The sequence below is a fragment of the Lithobates pipiens genome, unplaced genomic scaffold (genome assembly GCF_037356315.1).
Source record: "Lithobates pipiens isolate NorthernLeopardFrog02 unplaced genomic scaffold, aLitPip1_a1.2 Scaffold_18, whole genome shotgun sequence".
Lineage (NCBI taxonomy): Eukaryota > Metazoa > Chordata > Amphibia > Anura > Ranidae > Lithobates > Lithobates pipiens.
The window spans coordinates 367,593,183-367,616,214 of NW_027507758.1; the positions used below are offsets into that span (position 1 = coordinate 367,593,183).

At 41.8% G+C, this 23,032-nt stretch overlaps 1 protein-coding gene across 2 annotated transcripts; it reads right to left on the reverse strand.

The window, feature by feature from the left end:
• Positions 1 to 1,410: 1,410 nt before the first annotated feature.
• LOC143990176 (phospholipid scramblase family member 5-like) lies at positions 1,411 to 22,573 on the reverse strand. 2 transcript variants are annotated; one of them, XM_077490311.1, is made up of 7 exons: positions 21,683 to 22,573; positions 19,420 to 19,494; positions 12,470 to 12,662; positions 8,387 to 8,498; positions 5,476 to 5,575; positions 1,816 to 1,874; positions 1,411 to 1,700 (listed from the first exon to the last, which is right to left on the reverse strand). In XM_077490311.1, the coding sequence occupies exons 1-7, from the start codon at positions 22,098 to 22,100 to the stop codon at positions 1,674 to 1,676; spliced, it is 984 nt and encodes a 327-aa protein (XP_077346437.1). In that variant the 5' UTR covers positions 22,101 to 22,573; the 3' UTR covers positions 1,411 to 1,673. The 2 variants fall into 2 exon arrangements, with proteins under 2 accessions (XP_077346437.1, XP_077346438.1); XM_077490312.1 differs by lacking the exon at positions 19,420 to 19,494.
• Between the last annotated feature and the right edge of the window lie 459 nt (positions 22,574 to 23,032).

Genomic DNA, 23,032 nt, shown 5'->3' on the forward strand with positions numbered 1-23,032 from the left:
CTTTCCCCCATACACATCATTACAAAAGTAGACTTGGTATGTTTTTTACAGTAGTCAGTAACATACCGTACGTCCCGAATTTAGGTAAAAGACACGTCCCTGAAATGGCCGTCCTAATCTGGAGCAGGCATAATTGCATACATGTACGTAATTGTGCCTGCACGTGCCATCCCGCCGCAGTATACTTACTGTGGCAGGTCAGCAAGTGGTTAAAGCATCCCCTGTAGGTCCAAGAAATATCTCCTAAACCTATACGTTTTAGGAGACATTTGCCCGAAGACAGGCACCGTTGTCTACGGCGCATGCGCCGTAGACAGCGGCACGCAGGCGCACTGAGCGCGGCATCGTCAACGACGAAGATGCCGCGCGTGTCGGCTCCCATGCGCATGCGCGGGAGTGACGTTATCGCGGCTTTGCCGAATGACAGCGGCGAAGCTGCGAGACCCCACCGAGAAGATGGATGTGCCGGACTACAGGGGACAGCGGTGACTTCGCTGGCTCCTGTGTCAGGTAAGTGACACATAATGGACTACTATGCGATGCATAGTAGTCCATTATGCTTTGCTTTTGCAGGGAATGAAAGAGGAAGTAAACCCATCAGGGTTTACTTCCTCTTTAAAGGATTTGTGTCTTTTAGGTGTTGCATTCCAATGTTAAATTGGTACATGTCCCACAAGGCAGTGCCCAGTTTCTCATGCTTTTAATTAAAGTAGATGGCCAATTATCCATAAAACTGGCCAGAATTTAACAAGATTGATCACCATAGAATTCAATGGGATTCACCTCTAAGTTTGGGTTCATTAGATATGCCAAACAGATATGCCCATCACCGTAGTAAAAACCTACTTAGGATGCCTTGTAGGTGACACAACCCTGTATTGTGTGTACTAGCACTCAATGGTTGGCCTTGGGAATGAACAAGTTTGTCTTTCTTGAGAAGTTTACAGTATATTTGTAAAAAGCAACATCAGTCCAAACAATTTCTAAAGGTTTAGATCTCTTATTATAACCAATTGACATTTCTTTAAATTTTTCTGGAGCTGGTCGAGCTGCCAATATGCAGTTTAGCTCGTTCTCAGAATTCAGATGCAAGAACACAATGTTGTCTTCTTTAAGACTACTAGGATTTCATAGGACCCATACTGCTCCACCACTGCTAGCTATGACATGATGAGGAAGTAAAGTGGCTGCACCAATGGATGACACCCTAGATAGAAAATTATTACAACCAGAGCTGATATTTCTGCTTTAAAGATGCCTGGCTAATTAAAAAAAAGAGCATTACATGGAATTGTTTAAATCAAGTTCCCACACCTAACTTGAAAACTTTTTTAAAAATTAAACTTCACTTGCATTTGTAGCATAGAATCTCATGTAGCATGGATTTAATGGACATCATAATTCATCAGACACCATTATAGAAATGTTTATTCATTAATATAATTTTCAGAAAATAGAAACATTACCAGCTACAGCAACTGTCAACCGAATAGTTAGTTTTGCTTTTTTTTTATATTGTTGAGCCACATTTTTCGGTCATTTATGAGACAGCTTCCCGCTCCTGCAATTTATACACACATTACTGTCATGTAGACATTTTATCTTGTATTAGAACAGCCATTGATGATGATTCACATTCTGGAGTGTGCCATTGCTGATTTTCTGTGTTCTTTTTAGCTCATCTCAAAAAACATGTAGTTCTAAAAATCAAATGAGAAATATATGTGAATCTGTTCTAAAGCATCCTAAAAGTGGTTTATATTACTTAATAGAGATAACAATAAATACTTTTTCCACAGCGGTGGTGCTGCTTACCAGTAAAAATGTTGCAGCTAAAAGAAGGGCCTTGTCAGTTGAACTGAGAGAAGCTGAAACTGAACAACACAAACAGTTGTTTTGAATCCAAAAGCAAAGACAAATATCATACATTCCTCTCATGTCAAATAATTTTTTTGAACCCCTTACCCAAGTTGGCCACACAAATCCTGAGAGAGCTCCATGTCCAATGACACTCAGGCTCTCCCATAATGGCAGAAAGATTCCATGACAGAGAACAAACTGGTCCTAGCACACAATAGTTAACAATTGCTTGATTTACTACAGAAGTAGGAAGTAATTTTGCAATCACATGTAAGCTATAATCTTCATATGGAAAGCTCAGACACTGTCCCAAGGGCGGTGCCTTATGCAGGCCATACATTGGTCGAATTCCGAATGAATTTTCTTTTGAAAATCAGAAATTTAGAGCATTTAGTGATCCGATGATGCCACCATTTTGAAATTCAAACAAACAAGCCTTCAATTTCACCTAATGTTGCTATAGAAAATAATTTTTGTGGTCGGGAATTTTCTTTTACATAGTAAGGTTGAATAAAGACATCAGTCCATCCAGTTCAACCTGAGTACACACTCACATCAATCCCTACCCTTAAGGAGCCCACAATCCAAGGTCCCCAACTCACATTTGTATACTAGGGCAAATTTTTTATTTTATTTGGATAGAAGCCAATTAACCTTACCAGCATGTCTTTGGAGTGCAGGAAGAAAAAGGAGTACCTGGAGGAAACCCACGCAGGCACAGGGAGAACATGCAAACTCCAGGCAGGTAGTGTCGTGGTTGGGATTCGAACCAGCGACCCTTTTTACTGCTAGGTGATAGTGCTAACCACTGTGCCGTCTCTCACATCATTAATTAGAAAAATTTAAAATATTACCAAAATAAAGGGCTATACGAACGATACATACCCCAATATGGAACGATAGTAGCTATTGGGAACTGATGGAACTGGAAGGATTTGAGATATGGAGGTTCAGGGGATTAAGGTATATGGTACAATTATTTCAGGAAGATGTGATAAAAACCTTTATAGACTTAGAAGAAGACATAGAAGAAATTAATATGGTTTTCCAAACCAAAGTTTTTTTCAGTTTATACAGCTTAGGCATGCCTTAAAAGCCCAGGGTTGCTCTCACAAACTGAAACGTTATAAAATCAGTGGTAATAGCCTTGTTGGATAAGACAAGACAAGAAAAAAGGGCCTCATATCACAATTATAAGAAATAAACGTATGTGATACGTTTCAAGTAGCTGTGGATATACCAGCAAGGAGGGCCTGGACCTGTGATATAGGGCCAATCTCCAATAAACAGTGGGAAGGGGCATTGTTGCCAGATGCAGAATTTAACAGTTATTTATTTTACATAGGGACTTATTACACAGATGAGGAACTGTTCAAATGGAAGCGTAGAGATGCAACCCAATGCCCCAGATGTAAAGGAAATCCAGCTAATTTAATACATATGTTATGGAGGTGTCCTAAACTCCATCGCTACTGGTATGGAGTTGTATCTATGATTAATAACCTCATTGGGACCAAGCTGTCTCCAGAGCCAGGCGGATGTCTTCTGAGCATCCTGGATGATTCCGAGATCCCGGGAGACATCATGGTACCAATAATAAGGAACCTATTTCAGGCCCGTAAGCTTATAGTACAAAAATGGGTATCCCCATATCCACCAACAATAGCGGAATGGAAAACACAAATAAGGGAAACCTTAATTATAGAAAAATGTCTTTCTACATAGAGGTTGTATAGGGAAATTTGAAAAGATATGGAGAAGAAGGTCTGATATTTTGGATGGCTGACGAGATGGAAGTAGATAAATCTATGAGCAATAGGGAGAGAGAAGGGGGGAATTCTGGGGTTTATTTTGCCCGATCACTCAAATTTGATGGCCACATGAAAATCGGCCATTGCTGCCACCCACTAATAGTGCAAAATTCAAATGAAAATTCTTTTGAAATTTGATTTGTATATGGCCAGCCTGTCAGGTCACCTTGAGGCGAGGTGACAGGTGCACACCGTAGGGATGCGGAGTGCACCGCGAGGTTGTGGACCCTACGGCTGACTGCTGCAGACGGGGACAGATCCCACTGGGGCTAGAGTGTGAGATTCCCTGGGGCGCGGAGTCTAAGAACCAGCTGGTGTTCACCAGAGCTTCGAGTGGTGAAGATGGTCTTGGCTGCAACTGGCTCCAGGTCGCGACCCCCAGGGTCCCCCAGCTCACACCCACAGTAGGCAACAGGAGGATAGGGATGGTGAGGGACAAAGCCAAGGTCGGGGCCACAAGCAGAACAGAATAGTCGGGTACACGCCAATAGGTCAGGGTCACAGGCAAGCAGGGATGGTCAGAACACGCCAAGGTCGGTAACGGAAATCAGTAGCAGAGCACACGACAGGAAACAGGAAGCTAATACACAAAGGAATACACAATGGTTGATCAGCACTGAGCCCTGCAGTGCACAGGTTTATATAGGCTCCCTGATAGGGCCTGGGGTGGAGCCATGCTTAGAGGAGAGGTTATAAAAACCACCAGGTGGAAGTAGCTGGCTTCTTAGTCTGAAGACATGAGGGAAGGTAAGCAAACACAGGAAGATCACTGCATAACCATGACACAGCCTTATTGAAAGGTTTTCGAAAAAAGGACTTTGCAGTGCCAGGAGGGCCACACATTGGAGATCTCAGTTGAGTGAGGACAAGTAAGTTTTTGACTTGTTCACAGCCTCAGGGTCCATTAAGAAACAGCTTAGCTGGTGGACTCAGATATTCTGTATGTACAGTACCTTTGTTTAATATGCCCTTAGGGATAATCCCACTGACCCATGTAAAACCAAAATTTTTTTTGTTTTGTATAGTTAAGGAGAAGAATTCTTGTTGAGTTTTTACTGCTATCCAGGGTTTCATTAGATATACTTACCCTCACCACCTGTCCTGCTGACAATGGTTTCACCAGGCAGGAAGAAAGGGCAAATCTGCAACAGCAACACATACACAAATAAAAATCTGACAGGCGCTCTAGCTTTCCCCTACTCTACTAAAGAAAAGCATTTTAATGTATGTCTGTGTTGCTATTTAAGAGTTCCCCTCACTACCTGTCTGGTAAAACTGTCATTAGCAGCATAGGAGGTGAGGATTATTCTCTATAACTGAACCCCCCCAAATAGTAGTTAAAACTGTACAGGAGTTTTAATACTTCCCCACTAAAATGTAAACAATTGCCTGGATATATACTTTAAATATATTTAAACATTTTATAAAGTTAGGCAGTTTATATTCCCTTAACTATGGAGCTCTATTACTTGACCCAGCTTTGAATTGCCAAAGGATGAATCAGGCTTCAAACCACCTTACACCTCTAAAGCTGAAAAGTCAGACTCAAACATGACATTAAGGCTGCAACTGTGAATAGAAGAGTTTATAATAAACTACAATACATAAGCATGTAAAAACAATTGCTATCATTTAGGAGAGAATATGCGGTTCTCTATTTGTCCCCTACAAGACCCTCCTCTCTCTGCTGCATATCCTACAGTAGGTTATTTGCACAACACCTTCTTTATATGGTCTAAACTCATAAATTGACAAATCAATTCAAATTATTTGTCAACATTGCAGGGCAATATTTTTCACTTACTATCCAGACCAAAGAAATCATGATCCATGTTATAGTCCTCATTAAATCCTGGCCACCTCTTCCAAATGATCGCCACAAGTTGTCCTTCCAGCGATGTGACCTGCACACAGATTGTGACATACATGCACTCCCATCAGAATTGTCACTGCAATAATGAAGACTAAATATGCATCATTTCCATTCTCTGCCATATTATGATATTAAAGCATATCATTAACTTAATGATACCATCCACATACACTTTACTCTCTATTAATATGCAAGTGATTGCCTTCAAATTTGTATCATAATGTAGAAAGAAAAACAAAATAAATGCCCTATCAGGACTGATTTAAAACGTTTATCCCTGTAGGACTCTTCTGCGGCTATACACAAGTGGAATGTAAATCTAAAGAAAAACTCTAGGAAAGGAAAATTAAATGTTCTTAAATGTTACATCTCCATTTCAATCCATTATCTTCTATTACTATAAGAAGAAAAAAATTGCAATGAAAAAAAATTCTAATTTCTCTTTATTGCTTCTCTCAAATGGAACAATAGTGAGGTCAAGTACAGAGACAAGGTCCTTTACTCAAGGCGAAAATCCCAAAGTGTAACCCTCCACATGAGCTGTGAACTATTTCTAATATAGGTTGCAGGTCCTGTCCCTTTTTCCACTACCCCATTTTTGTGGCAAAAATCTAGTATGCTCATGTTTCTAAATTCCTCTTTGACATGACAACGCAGCTCTGAATTCCAAACCATGTGGTACCAGTCTACTTCATTTTTGATTGAGTACAAGGAGCTCCTCCACTCTCCTCACCTTCATAACCCCTGCTTTTGCACAAGTAGAGAGCAAATAAAGTTATTAGCTCACAAGATTTCTGTCAAAATCAGGTTCTTGTACTTGTCAAATAGATATAGCTAAAAAAAAAACTTTCGATGTTTTAGCAGACCAAAAGGGAGCAAATAGAAGTCAATTGGTACAGTTTACATACACTTCTCTGTGCATTGCTACATACTGTATGTCCCATAGTTGGGAATTAAGTTTAGAATTAGAGACCACACTTATCAGAGGTTGCCTTTACATGGTAGTGTGGCTTTTACATGTATTTGCAAATGTATCCTACAAAATCGCTGATCTTAACCTAGCAGGTGAAACAGCTTAGTTAGACATTTTCTGGCTAGCATAAAGGTGTGGCTTTATATATACTCATATATTACACTTTATTAGGTAAACCTGTTCAATTGTTTGGTAACTCAAATTGCTAATCGGCCGATCACATGGCAGCGGTATCTCACAAAAGTGAGTACACCCCTCACATTTTTGTAAATATTTTATTTTATCTTTTCATGTTACAACACTTAAGAAATTACATTTTGGTACACTGTAAAGTAGTGAGTGTATAGCCTGTATAACAGTATCAATTTGCTGTCCCCTCAAAATAATTCAACATGCAGCCATTAATGTCTAAACCGCTGGCAAAAAAGTGAGTACACCCCTAAGTGAAAATGTCCAAATTGGTCCCAATTAGCCATCCTCCCCCCCGGTGTCATGTGACTCATTCATGTTACAAGGTCTCAGGTGTGAGTGGGGAGCAGGTGTGTTAAATTTGATGTTATCGCTCTCACTCTCTCATACTGGTCACTGGAAATTTAACCTGGCACCTAATGGCAAGGAACTCTCTGAGGATCTGAAAAAAAGAATTGTTGCTCTACATAAAGATGGCCTAGGCTATAAGAAGATTTCCAAGACCCTGAAACGGAGCTGCAACATGATGGCCAAGACTATACAGCAGTTTAAAAGAACAGGTTCCACTCTCACCAAAGTCGACCAAAGAAGTTGAGTGCATGTGCTCAACATCATATTCAGAGGTTGTCTTTTGGAAATAGACGTATGAGGGCTGCCAGCATTGCTGCAGAGGTTGAAGGGGTGGGGAGTCAGCCTGTCAGTGCTCAGACCATACGCCGCACACTGCATTATATTGCTTCTAAAGATGATGCGCAAGAAAGCCGCAAACAGTTTGCTGAAGACAAGCAGACTAAGGACATAGATTACTGGAATCATGTCCTGTGGTCTGATGACACCAATATAAACTTATTTTTGTCAGATGGAGCCAAGCTTGTGTGGTGGCAACCAGGTGAGGAGTACAAAGACAAGTGTGTCTTGCCTACAGTCAAGAATGCTGGTGGGAGTGTCATGGTCTGGGGCTGCATGAGTGCTGCCGTCACTGGGGAGTTACAGTTAATTGAGGGAACCATGAATGCCAACATGTACTGTGATATACTGAAGCAGAGCATGAGCCCTTCCCTTCGGAGACTGGGCCATAGGGCAGTATTCCAACATAACGACCCCAAACACATCTCCAAGATGACCACTACCTGCATAAAGAAGCCGAGGGTAAAGGTTATGGACTAGCCAAGCATGTCTGCAGACCTAAACCCTATTGAACATCTGTGGGGCATCCTCAAAAGGAAGGTGGAGAAGCGCAAGGTCTCTAACATCTATCAGCTCCTTGATGTATCATCATGGAGGGGTGGAAGAGGACTCCAGTGGCAACCTATGAAGCTCTGGTGAACTCCATGCCCAAGAGGGTTAAGGCAGTGCTGGAAAATAATGGTGGCCACACAAAATATTGACACGTTGGGTCCATATTTGGACATTTTCACTTAGGGGTGTACTCACTTTTGTTGCCAGGGGATTAGACATTATTGGCTGTGTGTTGAGTTATTTTGAGGGGACAGCAATTTTACACTCTTATACAAGCTGTACTTGAAGTAATTTCTTCAATGTTGTCACATGAAAAGATATAATAAAATATTTACAAAAATGTGAGGGGTGTACTCACTTTTGTGAGATACTGTATAGATATTGGATTTGCTCACATTAACGCTGGACATCTTTTGTAATTCAGATACACTGTTGTCTTACCTGGAATTCCTGCTCAGTATGACATCGGGCTGCACTCCAGGAGCCACAAATGTCCATTGTTCTTATTCCTTCTGAGTTGTGTACTGAGAGGCTTGGACTAAACAAGCTCCACCTGAACCAGAAGTATAAAAATGTGAATCAAAAATAAACACAGAAAACAGCATTATTACTGTTTTTGTACCGTATAAATTATTCTGTAATTCCAGTCTAGCACTTTAGTTTAAAATTTATTTTTAAGAACTGATTTCTGTAAGCAATGCTATGTCTATATTTGCACACTTATATTTTAGTTTATACTCATTAGCCATGCCCCCTTGGGGGTTGCTGAAAGTTGTTGTTCATCCGTCACCCTGCCCAGACCAACATCCATCTTACAGTCACTCAGTAACACAGACAAGTTTGTAGCTTGTTTTGTTTTATTGAGGGGATTCAACTTGGATGGGTATTAGGGAATTATGGGATGCCCAGGTTTTCAGAAAAAAACACTTGTGAATTGTAGATCAATCAATTTTAGATTACAGAACAATCAATTGTGAACTGTATATCCATCAATTGGGACTACTATGTACATTCCCTGTACATACACCTCAATCTTCTGTCCAGCACTTCACTTGCGGCAGACTGTTCCTTCACCAGCACTTCCCTTGCTGCAGACTATCACTCCTCTGAACCAGCTAGCACCGCATGGGTATGCCTGAAGCTACTTCCACCAGGCCTCACTGAACTGCCTTTTGCGGGCCACTGTGGTGTAGAATAATCCAGATGCTAGCTGTCCTCTGCTCACCTACCACTCCAAGATAGCTCTCTTTAGGCCCTGCCAGCCAGCCTGGCTGCCAAGACCCCTTTCCACAGTCCTCTCTCCACCGGTTCTGCACCCATCTCTCAAACTGCAATCTCCAAGTTCTCCAAAGTGTGCCTCCCCAGTCCTCCTGACTGTGCTCACTCACCAGCCCTCCTGGCAGCAACCTGTAGTCCTCCTGGGGACTCTTACAGTGTTCTCTCCCACTGTCCTTTCTTATGTGCCTCTGATTCTGGAATCTCTTCATTCCTCCTGGTTGCACCTGAGCCCCAGCCCCCCAGACTGGGGAGCTTCCAGTGGGCCCGACAGGCTCCACACCCTCTCACTCCAGCTCTTCCACCTGACATCTCCTCCCCAGCTGGGCTGACCACAGGTATTTAAGGAGGCCTGCCCCCTGCCAATCCAAGTTGGGGATTGGTCAAGGCACCCCAGTTAGCTCAGGCAGCACCTCCTCTCCTTTCAGGACCTTCTAGAAGGAAGGGGGAGGTGATGGTGATGCCACCTGTCAGTCACCCAACACTCTCCCTGAGCCATTCCCAGCCCAGAATGAGAACAAACAGGCCACCAGCTAGGCCTGCCCAAATATTCCTACTCTGTCAAAATTCCTCACTTCTAGCACTCACTAACTAGAGGGTGCTACATTCAGATAGGATACCACAAACAGTGCTCATGTTCAATACTGAAACAAAACGTGAATTGTAATCACTGTTCTCACTGTCAAAATCTTTCAGACTTCACCTGTGTAACATCTCTAAAATACACCCCTTTTTAACTGTTGAAACCAATAAGCAACTTATTCACTTCCTTGTTATCTTTTGCCTTGACTATTGTACTTCCCTCCTCATAGGCCTACTTCTCCATATGCAATCCACTCTTCAGTCTATCAGGAATGGTGCTGCCAGACTCATCCACCTTACCAACAGTGTGCCACTCCTCTCTGCCAATCCCTCCACTGGCTTCCTATTGCCCAGTGAATAAAATTCAAAATGCTAACAATAACATACAAAGACATTTACAATGCTGCCCCCAGCTACATCACCAATCTTGTCTCCAAATATCACCCGAACTGCCCTCTGCGTTCCTCCCAATGACCTGGAACTCACTACCCCTATATGTCTGGCTATCTCCTACACTGTCCACTTTTAGGTGATCCCTGAAAACTCCTCTCTTCAGGGAGGCCTATCCTGCCTTCAGCCAACAACTTAATCTTCTACTTCCCTCATCAGTTCATTCCTCACAGTTACTGGCTTTTGTTTCACCAGCCCCTCCCTATTTGATTGAAAGGTCAAAGGAGCAGGGCCCTCCTAATCCCTTTGTATTGAATTGTATTGTTGCTGTATTGTCTCCCTTTATATTGTAAAGTGCTGTGCAAACTGTTGGCACTATATAAATCCTGTATAATAATAATGATAACAATAAACATGGTTCTTACAACTAACAATCTGACATGAGGCCTATAGAGACAGTAAAATTCTACTACACAATTTAATACACCATAAGTGACTTCAGACTAGTATTATTCAAAGTTAATAGAGATAACAGAAACTGCATTAAAATATATTGAGGATGTGAACATAGTGCTGCTACAGGTAAAAGACAAAAAAAATGCTGTAAGAGATAGTTGGGGAATTCTTTGGAATACCTTTGGAATTGCATGGATTTCCTCATGAATATCTACTAAAATGTGGACTGATCTTTAGCTAAATCACAAGAAATGCTGTTTATTCTAGGTACATACAAACAATTGTACTATTTCATGACTTAATTTAACCTATACTTTATAAGTGCACACACACATAGAAATACTGTGTGAGCCTTAATGATGGTAACTAGTACAGCAGTTAAGCCCACCAAACATTTCCTGTAGCTGCTGATAAAACTAAATATGCACAGGTACATATCAACAGTTTGCCCATGCAGGGGGATGAGGTGAGAGATATAAAATAGGTCTGGTATGTAGAGCAAGAGCTCAAGGTATGACCCTGGGGCACAGGCCATAGGTCTGCGAAAATGACCAAGGTCTAAAGGCACCGACACATAATAGAAAAGGGTGAGGGAATGGGTAGAAGCCCCAATGGAGAGAAAGGAGGAGAAGGGAGAAGGAAAAAAAAACAAGACAAAGGGAAAAGGCACATGGGGGGAAGAAGGACACAAAGGGAAGGGAAGGGAAGAGGTAGAGTAAAATACCCAACGGCTTTGATCTAGGCCCCACTATTAATGAGGAACCACCCAGACTGATTGGGGAGAATCGTGGGGAGGGCATAAGACCACCAAGGGGTGTGGGAGTCATGGAGAATACTTGACATTTTCTCATTATTCATAAGGTTGGTCGTTATACTCCTCACCACATCGATCAAAACAGAGGGTTTCTTCCAGGCTCTGGCAATGGCTCTCTTCGCAGCAATAAACAGGTAGTTCACCAGTTTTTGTTGGTATGAGAATAGACCCTGAATCGGACAATGCAGCAAAGCCAACTTGGCGTTTATATGGAATAAGGTTTGAAGGAGTCCGAAGACCCTGGACCAGAACCCCGTCAACTGAGGACAGGACCACCAGGTGTGGATAACGTCTCCACAATGCCCACAGCCAGTGAAGCATCTGTCACTATAGGATGGATTTTCACTGGCTATACGGGCCAGAACCCAATACCATCTTAAGAGAACCTTGCAAGCAGCCTCCAGTGTAGTAATGTTATAGGAGCACTTTGCAATGTGGGACCACGCCTTACTTTACTCCTCAGGGTCAATGGATGTCGCCAAATCATGTTCCCACTGAGATTTATAGGAGGTGGTAGCCGAACAAGACACCTTGGCTTTTGAGAATATTTTCCAGCCTTTTCCAGCTTTATCCATCTCTATACTATACTTCTAAGGTTTTCTTAAGTGTCTTTTGATTGAGACATGGTTCACTTGAGAAAAAACTGATTCTATCAGTATGCCATCTCACTGATTGGGCTACCTGAGTGTTAATACCCACTTTGCAAGATAAGGTTACCATAGGTGTTCACTTTTTCCCATGAAGAACCTTGGCTGAATAAACTGTTTGCTCAATAAGGATATGCCAGTTACTTTTGTTCCTAAAGAAAATCATTTATTATCACAATTTAAAAGGAAATCAGATCACATTTTAAGAGCAAACCTTGTGGAAATCCAAATAATTACAAAAATCAAAAGGCAGAAGACCTGAACAACACCATTTTTTTGTGATGGTTTTGATCTAAACAGACCGCAAAAATAATTGTAACATACTGAAGAGTACAATATTAATAATATATTAGAATTTACCTCTGCTGCACAAAGCCTAGCAGACTGTTAGATGAGTTGAATACTCTGATGACCATGAGGCAGCAGAACAAGCAGCAAACATCTTCACGGTAGGGTCTGCTAAACTTCAGCACTTCCTGTCTGTTCTGGTCACAAAGGCGAAGATAGCAGGAGCGAGCAGGACCACATAGTTGCAGGCACAAACTGCTGGAATCTGCATTAAAACAGAATATTCTAATTAGCCCTTCAGTTAATGAAATTATATACAAAGTATATTCCATCCATAGTGTAGTTACGTTGAGATGTCACAGACTCACTGATATCCTAGTTAATTGATTGTAAGACTTCCCATTGCTACCTCTGTTCCACAAGCTTGCAAACTTGCAGATTGTCATAGATTAATGGTCCATGGTAACCTTGCATAGGAAGCTGCTTAACTGAACCAGGAAAAAATTATCTCCCTGGCTACATTCAGTGGAAGGTATGTGAAAAGACTGGTTGTAAAAAAAAAAAAACATTACAAATCTTTTGGCAGATAAACTACTAAGTGTACCTTTTGGAGTTCTACCTGGATTTCTGCTTCAACAGATAAAACCCATTTGAACCTTCTGCTTAAATCAGCAAAATATGGTGCATTAAAACAAAAGGTGTTCTAGGTCTTACAATTTCCTTTTCTTCCTAAAGCATCCACAGCCTGAGTAGAAAAGCCAGGTCATTATCAACATGCTGCAGATTGTGACAATTGCTCTTTGTGGAGAAGCAGTGATCCCATTGCAGATGTCAGTCAAGCCCACTGCTGAATCAGAACAAGAGTTCTCCAATCAGTCGGGGCATATGCTTCGCTTATTGCAGAGCTATTGGTCTGACTCAGCAGGGGATGTGTCAGACCTCTGCAATGAGATCACTGCTTCCTAACAGAGAGCAAGGGTCCCACTCTGCAGATGCTGGCAGGGGACAGGCATTTACATTCAGGCTGTGGCTGCTTTACAAAGGAAAACCAATAGTAAACCTAGCTGTAACCCTTTGCAAACTTATATTTAACTGATTTAAACTGAAAGTGTAATTGGGCTATAAAAGAAAACAATCAGTTAAAGTGTAACTTAAATGGGAGTTCCACCCAAAAATTGAACTTCTGCCTTTCTGGTTCCTCCCCCCCCCCTCTGGTGTCCCATTTGGCACCTTTCAGGGGGAAGGGGGAAGCAGATACCTGTCTAATACAGGTATCTTCTCCCACTTGCGGTGATAGATTTCAGCAGATTCCGCGGCAATCTACGCCGAGGCTTCACTTCCTTATTCCCTTAACGCCTTCACCGGGGAGCCGAGAAACAGATCGGCTTCAGGTGAGGACATCGCGCGCTCCATGAACAGATAATATTAAAAGTCAGCAGCTGCAATATTTGTAGCTGCTGACTTTTATTTATTTATTTTTTCGGCAGAACTCAACTCTGCTTTAAGTTCCACTGTCACAAACTGTTAGCAGGCAGGCTCTTTATTACATGTCTCGTCTGTAAAAAATACACCTGATCGCAGTGTTCTTAAACATATAAAATGGAGCTGCACATGCACAGCCCAGCTTACATCACTGGCACAGTCCCTATGTGAATGATTTCTGCACATGGACAGGAGATTCATCATCCCACGCCAGCCAATGAAGAGGCCTGAAGACTGGCATTCAGAAGAAGATGTCAGTGAGGGATTGGGAACATTGACAGAAAGATAAGTTTAGCTCCACTTTAATATCAATCAGGAGTACATGATGGCGCTGTCAAATTTAGTATGAAAACCTACAGGTTTATTAGAGAATAGAACACTATATGTCATTGTTAGTTTAACTATTATTCCATCATAAAAACTTTATGAAATAATGATGATTGGAGCTGCTTTTGGACACACCATTCATCTAATTTTTTTATGTTAGACTGTGTGCTCAATGCTCTAATCAAATTCATAATTCAAACTTCACTGTAACATGCAACTCAAAGTAGAGCACAATAAAAAATTGTAACACTAAGGCCACTTTCACACTGAGGCACTTTACAGGCGTTTTAGCGATAAAAATAGCGCATGCAAAGCGCCTCTCCTGTCACTCCAGTGTGAAAGACCAAGTGCTTTCATACTGGAGAGGTGCACTTTCAGGATTAAGTCATGCAAGCAGCATCTTTGCGGTGGTGCAGGAGCGGTGTATACCACCCCTAAACTGCCCTGCCCATTGAAATGAATGGGCAGCGGTGCTACATGAGCGGTATTAACCCCTTCTTCGGCCACTAGAGGGTGTTAAAAGCACCCTGCTAGTGGCTGAAAAGTGCTGCTAAAACAACGGTAAAGCGCTGCTAAAACTAATGGCGGTTTACTGCTGGCACTCTCACTGCCCCAGTGTGAAAGTGGTGTAAATTACGGTAAGTACATTAACGGTTAGTGTAGCACCCTCTAGCGTGCTAGAATGGGAGTTGTACATAGTTGTTTAGTGTAGGTAAATTTGGCTTGGTGGCAGACATGAGTTTATCAGTTTATTCTGGGTCAGGGTGTGAATACCTCAGGGAGGTTGGAATGACTCATCAGGCAGCATCTCTTTTACTTCCCCCAACTTGCTGGAACTTCCAGAAGAATGGGAGAGAGGTCAGGAGGATCTACCTGGAGTATTGAAGAGGGCCCCAACCAATTCCCGGCCAAATGGGCTGGCAGGGGGAGGGACCTCTTAAATACTTAGTGTCAGGCCAGCAGGGGCAGTGGAGTTTGGGTGGAAGATTTGAGATGAAGTGCTAAGGAGGCTTTCAGATGCCCTTAAGGGAGCCCCCTAATCTGAGGAGGGTGGGCCTGGAGCACGGGTGCTGGAGGGATCCTCTACAACACATGGAGGAATCTTGTCCTGGATGCATGGAAGCAGGTGTGAGGACAGCGGGAGAGAGTCAGAACGGCCAGGAGATCTCCAGGAGAAGTCAACCAAGAGGGCTGGTGAGTGTGCAGTCTGGAAGGACTGTCGGAGGACTAGCCAGGAGAAAGGGGCAGCTGCAACAAGGTGCCTGAAGAGGTGATGCTGGGATCAGTAGCCACAGGGATGGCCACAGGTCCTTGTCTGTAATAGGCCTTTGCTTATCTGACTGATGCCTTTTTGTCAGATCATCTCACAGTTAGGGATGAGCCGAACACCCCCCGGTTCGGTTCGCACCAGAACTTGCGAACGACCCCCGCGTTCGGTACGAACGTTAGAACCCATTGAAGTCTATGGGACTCGAACGTTCGAATTGGAAAGTGCTAATTTTAACGGCTAATATGCAAGATAGTGTGCTAAAAAGGGTTTGGCGACCTGCCTCCTGCCTCAGGGGACATGGGTCACTGCAAAAAAAAGTTTTAAAAACTACCGTTTTGGCGGGAGCAGTGATTTTAATGACGATTAAAGTGAAAAAAAAAAAGTGAAATATTCCTTTAAATATGGTGCCTGGGGGGTGTCTATAGTATGCCTGTGAAGTGCCACGTGTTTCCCGTGTTTAGAACAGTCCCTGCACAAAATGACATTAAACGGAAATAACACCATTTAAAACTGCTTGCGGTTTTAATGTTATATCTGGTTCCTGCAATATGGTTGAAAATCATTCAGAAAAATGGCATGGGTAGCCCTCCCTGCCCATTACCAGCCTATTTGGGTCTTGTACACATATTAAGGGGAACCCCGTACCCATATTAAAAAAAGGAAATGCGTGTGGCCCCCAGGCCCTATATACTCAGAACAGCAGTATACAGGCGGTGCAAACAAGACAGGGACTGTGTAGGTTTGTTGTGTTAAGTTGAATCTGTTTGTCATTTTCAACCGGTACATTTTTAAAGTGTAACTCCAGTCAAAAAAACTATCTTTAAGCTTTTTGGAAAACATAGGGAAGGGTTATCACCCCTGTATAATTTGTTTTGTCGTCCATCTTTTTTCATCTCACTTGCTGCTGTCTCCTTGCGTTTGCAAGTAGGAGATGTTTGTAAGTTGGATGTTTGAAAGTAGGGGCCTGCCCTATATTATAGCGGTATGTACTGGGTACAGAGCACGCAGACAGCACGCCTAACACTACTGGCTGCAAGCTCTATTATTAACCACTTGTTAGCCCAATGTTTGCATAAAGTGAAAGATGAAGTTATGCTGAGTAAATAGATATCAAACATGTCACTCTTCAAAATTGCACATGCCCGTGGAATGGCGCCAAACGTCGCTACTTAAAAAATCCCCATAGGCGACGCTTTAAATATTTTTTTACTGGTTACATGTTTTGAGTTGCAGAGGAGGTCTAGGACTAGAATTATTGCTCTCGCTCTAACATTCTCGGCGATACCTCACATGTGTGGCACATGCGAGCACATGGGGACATGGGCGCTTTAATTTTTATTTTATTTTTTTATTGTTCATTTTACTTTATTTTAGTTTGACATTTTTTTTCCCAAAAATATATTTTTGATCACTTTTATTCCTATTACAAGAAATGTAAACATCCCTTGTAATAGGAATATGGGATGACAGGTCCTCTTTACAGTGAAATCTGGGGGGTCAATATGACCCCACATCTCACCTCTAGGCTGGGAAGCCTGAAATAAAAAATTAAAAAAAAGATTCTGGCTTTGATCGTACTGGCGAGTTGGTAGAAGCACCAGAGGGCGGTGAGGGGTGGGGGGCATCTATGGCTGGGTACTTCAGGGTATCACCGAGTATGGCTGGGTATCTCTGAGTATGGCTGGGTATGGCAATTTATGGCAGGGTATTACAGAGTATTGGCGGGGTATTGGCGGGGTACTACAGAGTAATAGCAGGGTACTGCAGAGTATTGGGGGTACTGCAGAGTAATGACGGGTACTGCAGAGTAGTGGGGGGTACTGCAGAGTAATGGGGGTTACTGCAGAGTAATGGGGGGTACTGCAGAGTAATGGCGGGGTACTGCAGAGTAATGGCAGGGTACTGCAGAGTATTGGGGGGTACTGCAGAGTAATGGGGGTTACTGCAGAGTAATGGGGGTTACTGCAGAGTAATGGGGGGTACTGCAGAGTAATGGCGGGGTACTGCAGAGTAATGGCAGGGTACTGCAGAGTATTGGGGGGTACTGCAGAGTAATGGGGGTTACTGCAGAGTAATGGGGGGTACTGAAGAGTAATGGCAGGGTACTGCAGAGTAATGGCAGGGTACTGCACTGCAGAGTAATGGCAGGGTACTGCACTGCAGAGTAATGGCAGGGTACTGCACTGCAGAGTAATGGCGGGGTACTGCACTGCAGAGTAATGGCGGGGTACTGCACTGCAGAGTAATGGCGGGGTACTGCACTGCAGAGTAATGGCAGGGTACTGCACTGCAGAGTAATGGCAGGGTACTGCACTGCAGAGTAATGGCAGGGTACTGCACTGCAGAGTAATGGCGGGGTACTGCACTGCAGAGTAATGGCGGGGTACTGCACTGCAGAGTAATGGCGGGGTACTGCACTGCAGAGTAATGGCAGGGTACTGCACTGCAGAGTAATGGCGGGGTACTGCAGAGTAATGGCGGGGTACTGCAGAGTAATGGCAGGGTACTGCAGAGTATGCACTGGTATTGCAGAGTATTGGCAGGGAATTGAGGGGTTAAATTCGGTGAGCAGCGATGTGGGCACTGCAGATGCAGCCCACATCGCTGCTGACACCGATCTCTTTCCCCTCCGCTGTACCGATCGGTACAGAAAGGGGAGGGAGGAACAGGCGTCATAACATGACGCCGGTTTGTTTCCAAGTGATCACTCCGTCATTTGACGGAGCAATCACGTGGTAAACGGCCGCTATGAGCGGCCGTTTACCGTGATGCGCCGGGTCCTATGGACCCGGCGGTCACGGATGCTCTCGAGTGCGCACACCTCGGGGCACGCGAGAGCAGAATTCTGGGAGGCCGTTAATTAACGGCCTCTCTGAGTTAAACAACCGCCCTGAAGCCGTTAATCGGCAATGGGCAGTTGTTAAGTGGTTAAAGCTAGATCACTAGCTATATAGGTGAGGTGAATATAGTGGTGTATACTGCAGTCAGGGCACAGACAACAACCACTACACAGCAGCAAGATAGGAAATCAGCCAAAAACGATTGGTGTGTACTGTGTTGAAGGTACACAGAACACCCACTGCTTCAGATGCAAAGTAACACACTACAGGAGGCCGCCTTAAAGGCGGCCTTTTATAGTGTGGGGCGTGCACTACACAGTCTGAGCTATGATTGGCCACAGGCAGGATGCCTGTGGCCAATCATGGCTCTCCTCGCTGCCGGCGCTGCGATTGGCCAAGCATGCGGGGTCACAGTGCATGCTTGGCCAATCATCGGACAGCAATGCACTGCGCCAACGCAGTGCATTGTGGTCCGCGCGCGCGTCACTCGAATTTTGACGCGAACGGCCAAAACGTTCGGAATTCGCCGAACGCACGAACAGCCAATGTTCGAGTCGAACGTACGTTCGACTCGAACACGAAGCTCATCCCTACTCACAGTGTGCCAGCTGGGTTTGAGAAGTTGTTCTGCAAGCAAGTGATGTGTTAGAGGAAGCTGAGGAGTGTGTAAATAGACTGAAAAGGAGAGGAAAGTTGTCTCTGAAGAGTTTGCCAAAGTCAGGTGGGCATCCTATAATACCCCTAACCCAATCCAAGTTTAATACCCCTAATAAAAAAACAAAAAACAAAGCTGCTGGACTGTTTCTTGACTCAAGAGTGCTGTGGAAGTTTGTTGTGTTTGGCCGTGCAGGATGGGGGATCCCTTTTCACCAGCGGCTCCTACGGAGCAACTCTATACTAGAACTTATTTGAACTTCTTGCTGTGTGTCAATAATACATTTTTGAAGCTTAAACACAATTTTTATCTGTGTTATATTGGTTGTGGCCACTTTAAAACAGAGCAGCTCCAAATAACATCTGGTCTCACATAAATACATATTTTATAACCACCCTCTGATACAGTTGTATGGATTGCTATAGTGCTTTTATAATAGCAGTGTTACCTTCAATAGCAACAAGTAATTGCTTGGCTGTGCGACTGGAAATAATGTATAATCTCTCTGATTGACAACAAAATCCTGAAACGGAAAGCAATGATTACATCCATCCAAGTAATAAAATCAACATAAAAAAAAACAAACACTAATCATTGTTTACATAAAATTGCACTCCCGTTTAATGAATGTAGGATGCATTAAGTCATTTAGTGTGTATTCACTGTATGAATATTCAAGTGAATAGCAAAGAACAAACACTGAGCAATTTGCATGAATTATTGTGTACCCTCATTAGCACTCAGATTCATTTATAGTTCTCTTATTTTAAAGGGGATTCAATTATCCATTTTGGGCAGACAACAGTGGGCATATAAATCAAATTTTATTATTGAAATAAGCATCTTTAAGTTGGGGCATTCATTATTTCTTTGTTGCTTTTCAGCAGTGATTTTACTTGGCTGTCACTACTAATTACATTGCAAACTACAGATGGCTGTATTATTGCTCCGTAAATGGCTAGGTAGCCTTTTTTTAGAATGAATAACACAAATTAAGCTCTATAAAATAAAATAAACTTTAGTACTAATAACATAGTCAAAGAGTAACCAACCCAAGAACTGAAAATGCAGTATGTTGCCAAAGCTCCCAACTGTCTTCGAGGGACTGTCTCTGATTTGGAACAATGTCCCTCTTTCCTCCTCATTTGTCCCTCATTTTGGTCTGATCTATATAGTTGTATATAAAATGTACTTTTTATATTTCACAAAGTGTTTCAAACCTTTCATCCAAATTCTAAATAGCTGCATTTGTAAATTTTAAAAGCCAGTATAAAGGAATAGTAGTGGTAAAAAAAAAATGCTCTTGTGGATTTAATGAACTTTTTTTGGGTTAATTCTCCTTAAAGGGGATTTGACAGGGAGCGTGTCCTATGCCTACATACATTTGCTGGTAGGTGTCCCTCATTCCCATCTCAAAATGTTGTGAGGTGTGTGTTGCAAGCTAAGAACATTTTCAGCAAATACAAACAATACCCGCTCATCTTGCCAGAAATACAGAGTAGTTCTCAATTCCTGTGAAATGCACTGAAGAATATCTTCCTTTTTAGCTATCTTCTATAAAACGACCAATTACCCCCCTGCCCCCCATGAAATAGAGATGAAGCGATACAGACGTTTTTGTAGTTCATACCAGAACAGCCTAGGGTGACAACTATGGCTCCCTCCATATACAGTGGAGGAGTGATGTAGCCACCCAGGGACAGGAAGTGTGTTAGTTGCAGGATCATCAGGTAAAAATAAAGCTTGAAAAAAAAAAATGCTGCCACACCATAGACTGGTAAGCAGCAATTTATTTTATTTTCTTTTCTTTTTGGGCTTAGATACACTTTAAGACAAACATTTGTGATGTGGAGATTTTTTTTTTCTTTTTATATAGGTTGATTGCACAGTTCTGCATTCACTGGCACTGCTGCACTCTCTGACATGTACTCCTGTTTCTCACTGGCACTATACATCTTGCTCTTCTATATTTATCATACTTGTACAGTATAAAATATTATGTATATATATAACATACAGAGAGAGATAGAGAGAGATACTGTGTGTGTGTATATATATATATATATTTATTTCCAAGTATAGCTGTCATACGCACTTACGGTGCTCGCCCTCAAAGAAGTTAAAACAAATTCAAAACAAGTTATAGAGACACTCACAGTCTTGCAGCAGAGATAAATCAAAGCAACAGCATTTTATTGTCAGTGTTTTGATGGAGGTAAGTCCACCTTTCTCAAGGGGCCTTGAGAAAGATGGACTGAGCTCCATCAAAATGCTGACAATAAATTGTTGTAGCTTTGATTTATCCCTGCTGCAAGGCAACAATACTGTATTTATATTAAATACCCAACTTATCCTTTTTTATCATCATTGTTAGTCACAAATTGTTAAATGTAAATTAAACTCATCATTCATATATTGACTGTCCTACATATGATGTCTCTGATCAAAACTTAATCTATGATGCTGTGTGGTGTTCATGACATATACCATTGTCCAGAATACTAAACAGTATTCCTATTGGCAATAACAACAAACCTGATGTTAGTGTATATATATATATATATATATATATATATATATATATATATATATATATATATATATATATATATATTATATATATATATATAAAAATATATATATATATATATATATATATATATATATATATAGATTCAGGCTTGCTCTGGAGACATGAAATGGACTCTTACCTTTTGGTTTGGCATTGGATGTTATACAGAACTGCTGAGCACCCGCTAAGATTTGGAGCTCAGAACAAACTGATTCATTCAATTCCTCCACTACTGTCAGTGTCCTCTGCATGGCCGTCTCTCTGTCTGTGGTTATCTTGTGAGAGGTTGCAGCAGACTGTGATGGTGGACATGAAACCCTGGTACTTCCTCTCCTTGACATTTCTACTTTCTTTGGATTTGTCAGTTTTTTATATGGTTTTTCAACATTCTTCTCAGTTCTTCTCAATCCACCATCTTGCTGGAGGGAGCGCTGTCTGTGTTGAGCCTCCATACATTTGCACATCTTCTCTTCTTTAGGTTTTTTGGTGTGATGCTCAATATGTTTTTCTCTTTGAAGATATCCAAAGGGAGATGGTTGAGAATGTATAACTGACATCTCAATATATTGTTTATACACTGTGAAGAGAAAGTTAAAAAGTCAATTCTTCAGCCAAATTCTGAGTCAGTAACATTGTAGACTGAGCCCAGTTGGGTCCTATATCAATTTCTCTTCTCTCCGCCTGCTGCTGTTTCCATCCCAACCAACCGGATGCTTCTTAATCCTCTACAGGGGGCTCTCCAGCCTGTCATCCCAACAGATGGGTGAGCAAAAAAAGGAGCCAGAATGTCAACTAAATTCTTTTTAAGGATTATAGAAGAACAACGACAGTTGAGATTCTTTACTCATGACAACTGGCCATTCTACATAACAAGCCTCTCCTTGGTTCAGGACATCGCATCTCCATAAATCTGATTTTCACTTCATCTTCACAGTTTACCTCTGTAGTGGAAAGGTAACAAAGCAAAGAAATGGTAACCACCTTATGTACATCAAAATAAAGATAATAAATATAATGATACCCAAATATGCTCATGTGTTTAGTTTTCTTTATAATTTTTAAATAACTATATATCCTAAATAAAGGGTTCTATATTCACTAATACTGTAGTATTTTTGTGAAGGCATATCGATCTTCTCTTACCTTGGATATCTTGGATTTGGCTCTTTTGTAAATAGCTTTTAAAATTGCTTTAAAATCCATTAAGCTAAAAATCGCTTTATAATCCATTAAGCTAATTGGTAACTGATCTGTTGTGAGGATTTGAGATTGTAACGCCTGTAGCAAATGTAAAATACCTTAAATGTCTTATATATACATATATTCTATCTATCTATCTATCTATCTATCTATCTATCTATCTATCTATCTATCTATCTATATATATATATATATATATATATATATATATATATATATATATATATATATATATATATAACATTTTTATATACTGCATTAATTTACTTATTTAATATGACAAAAAGGC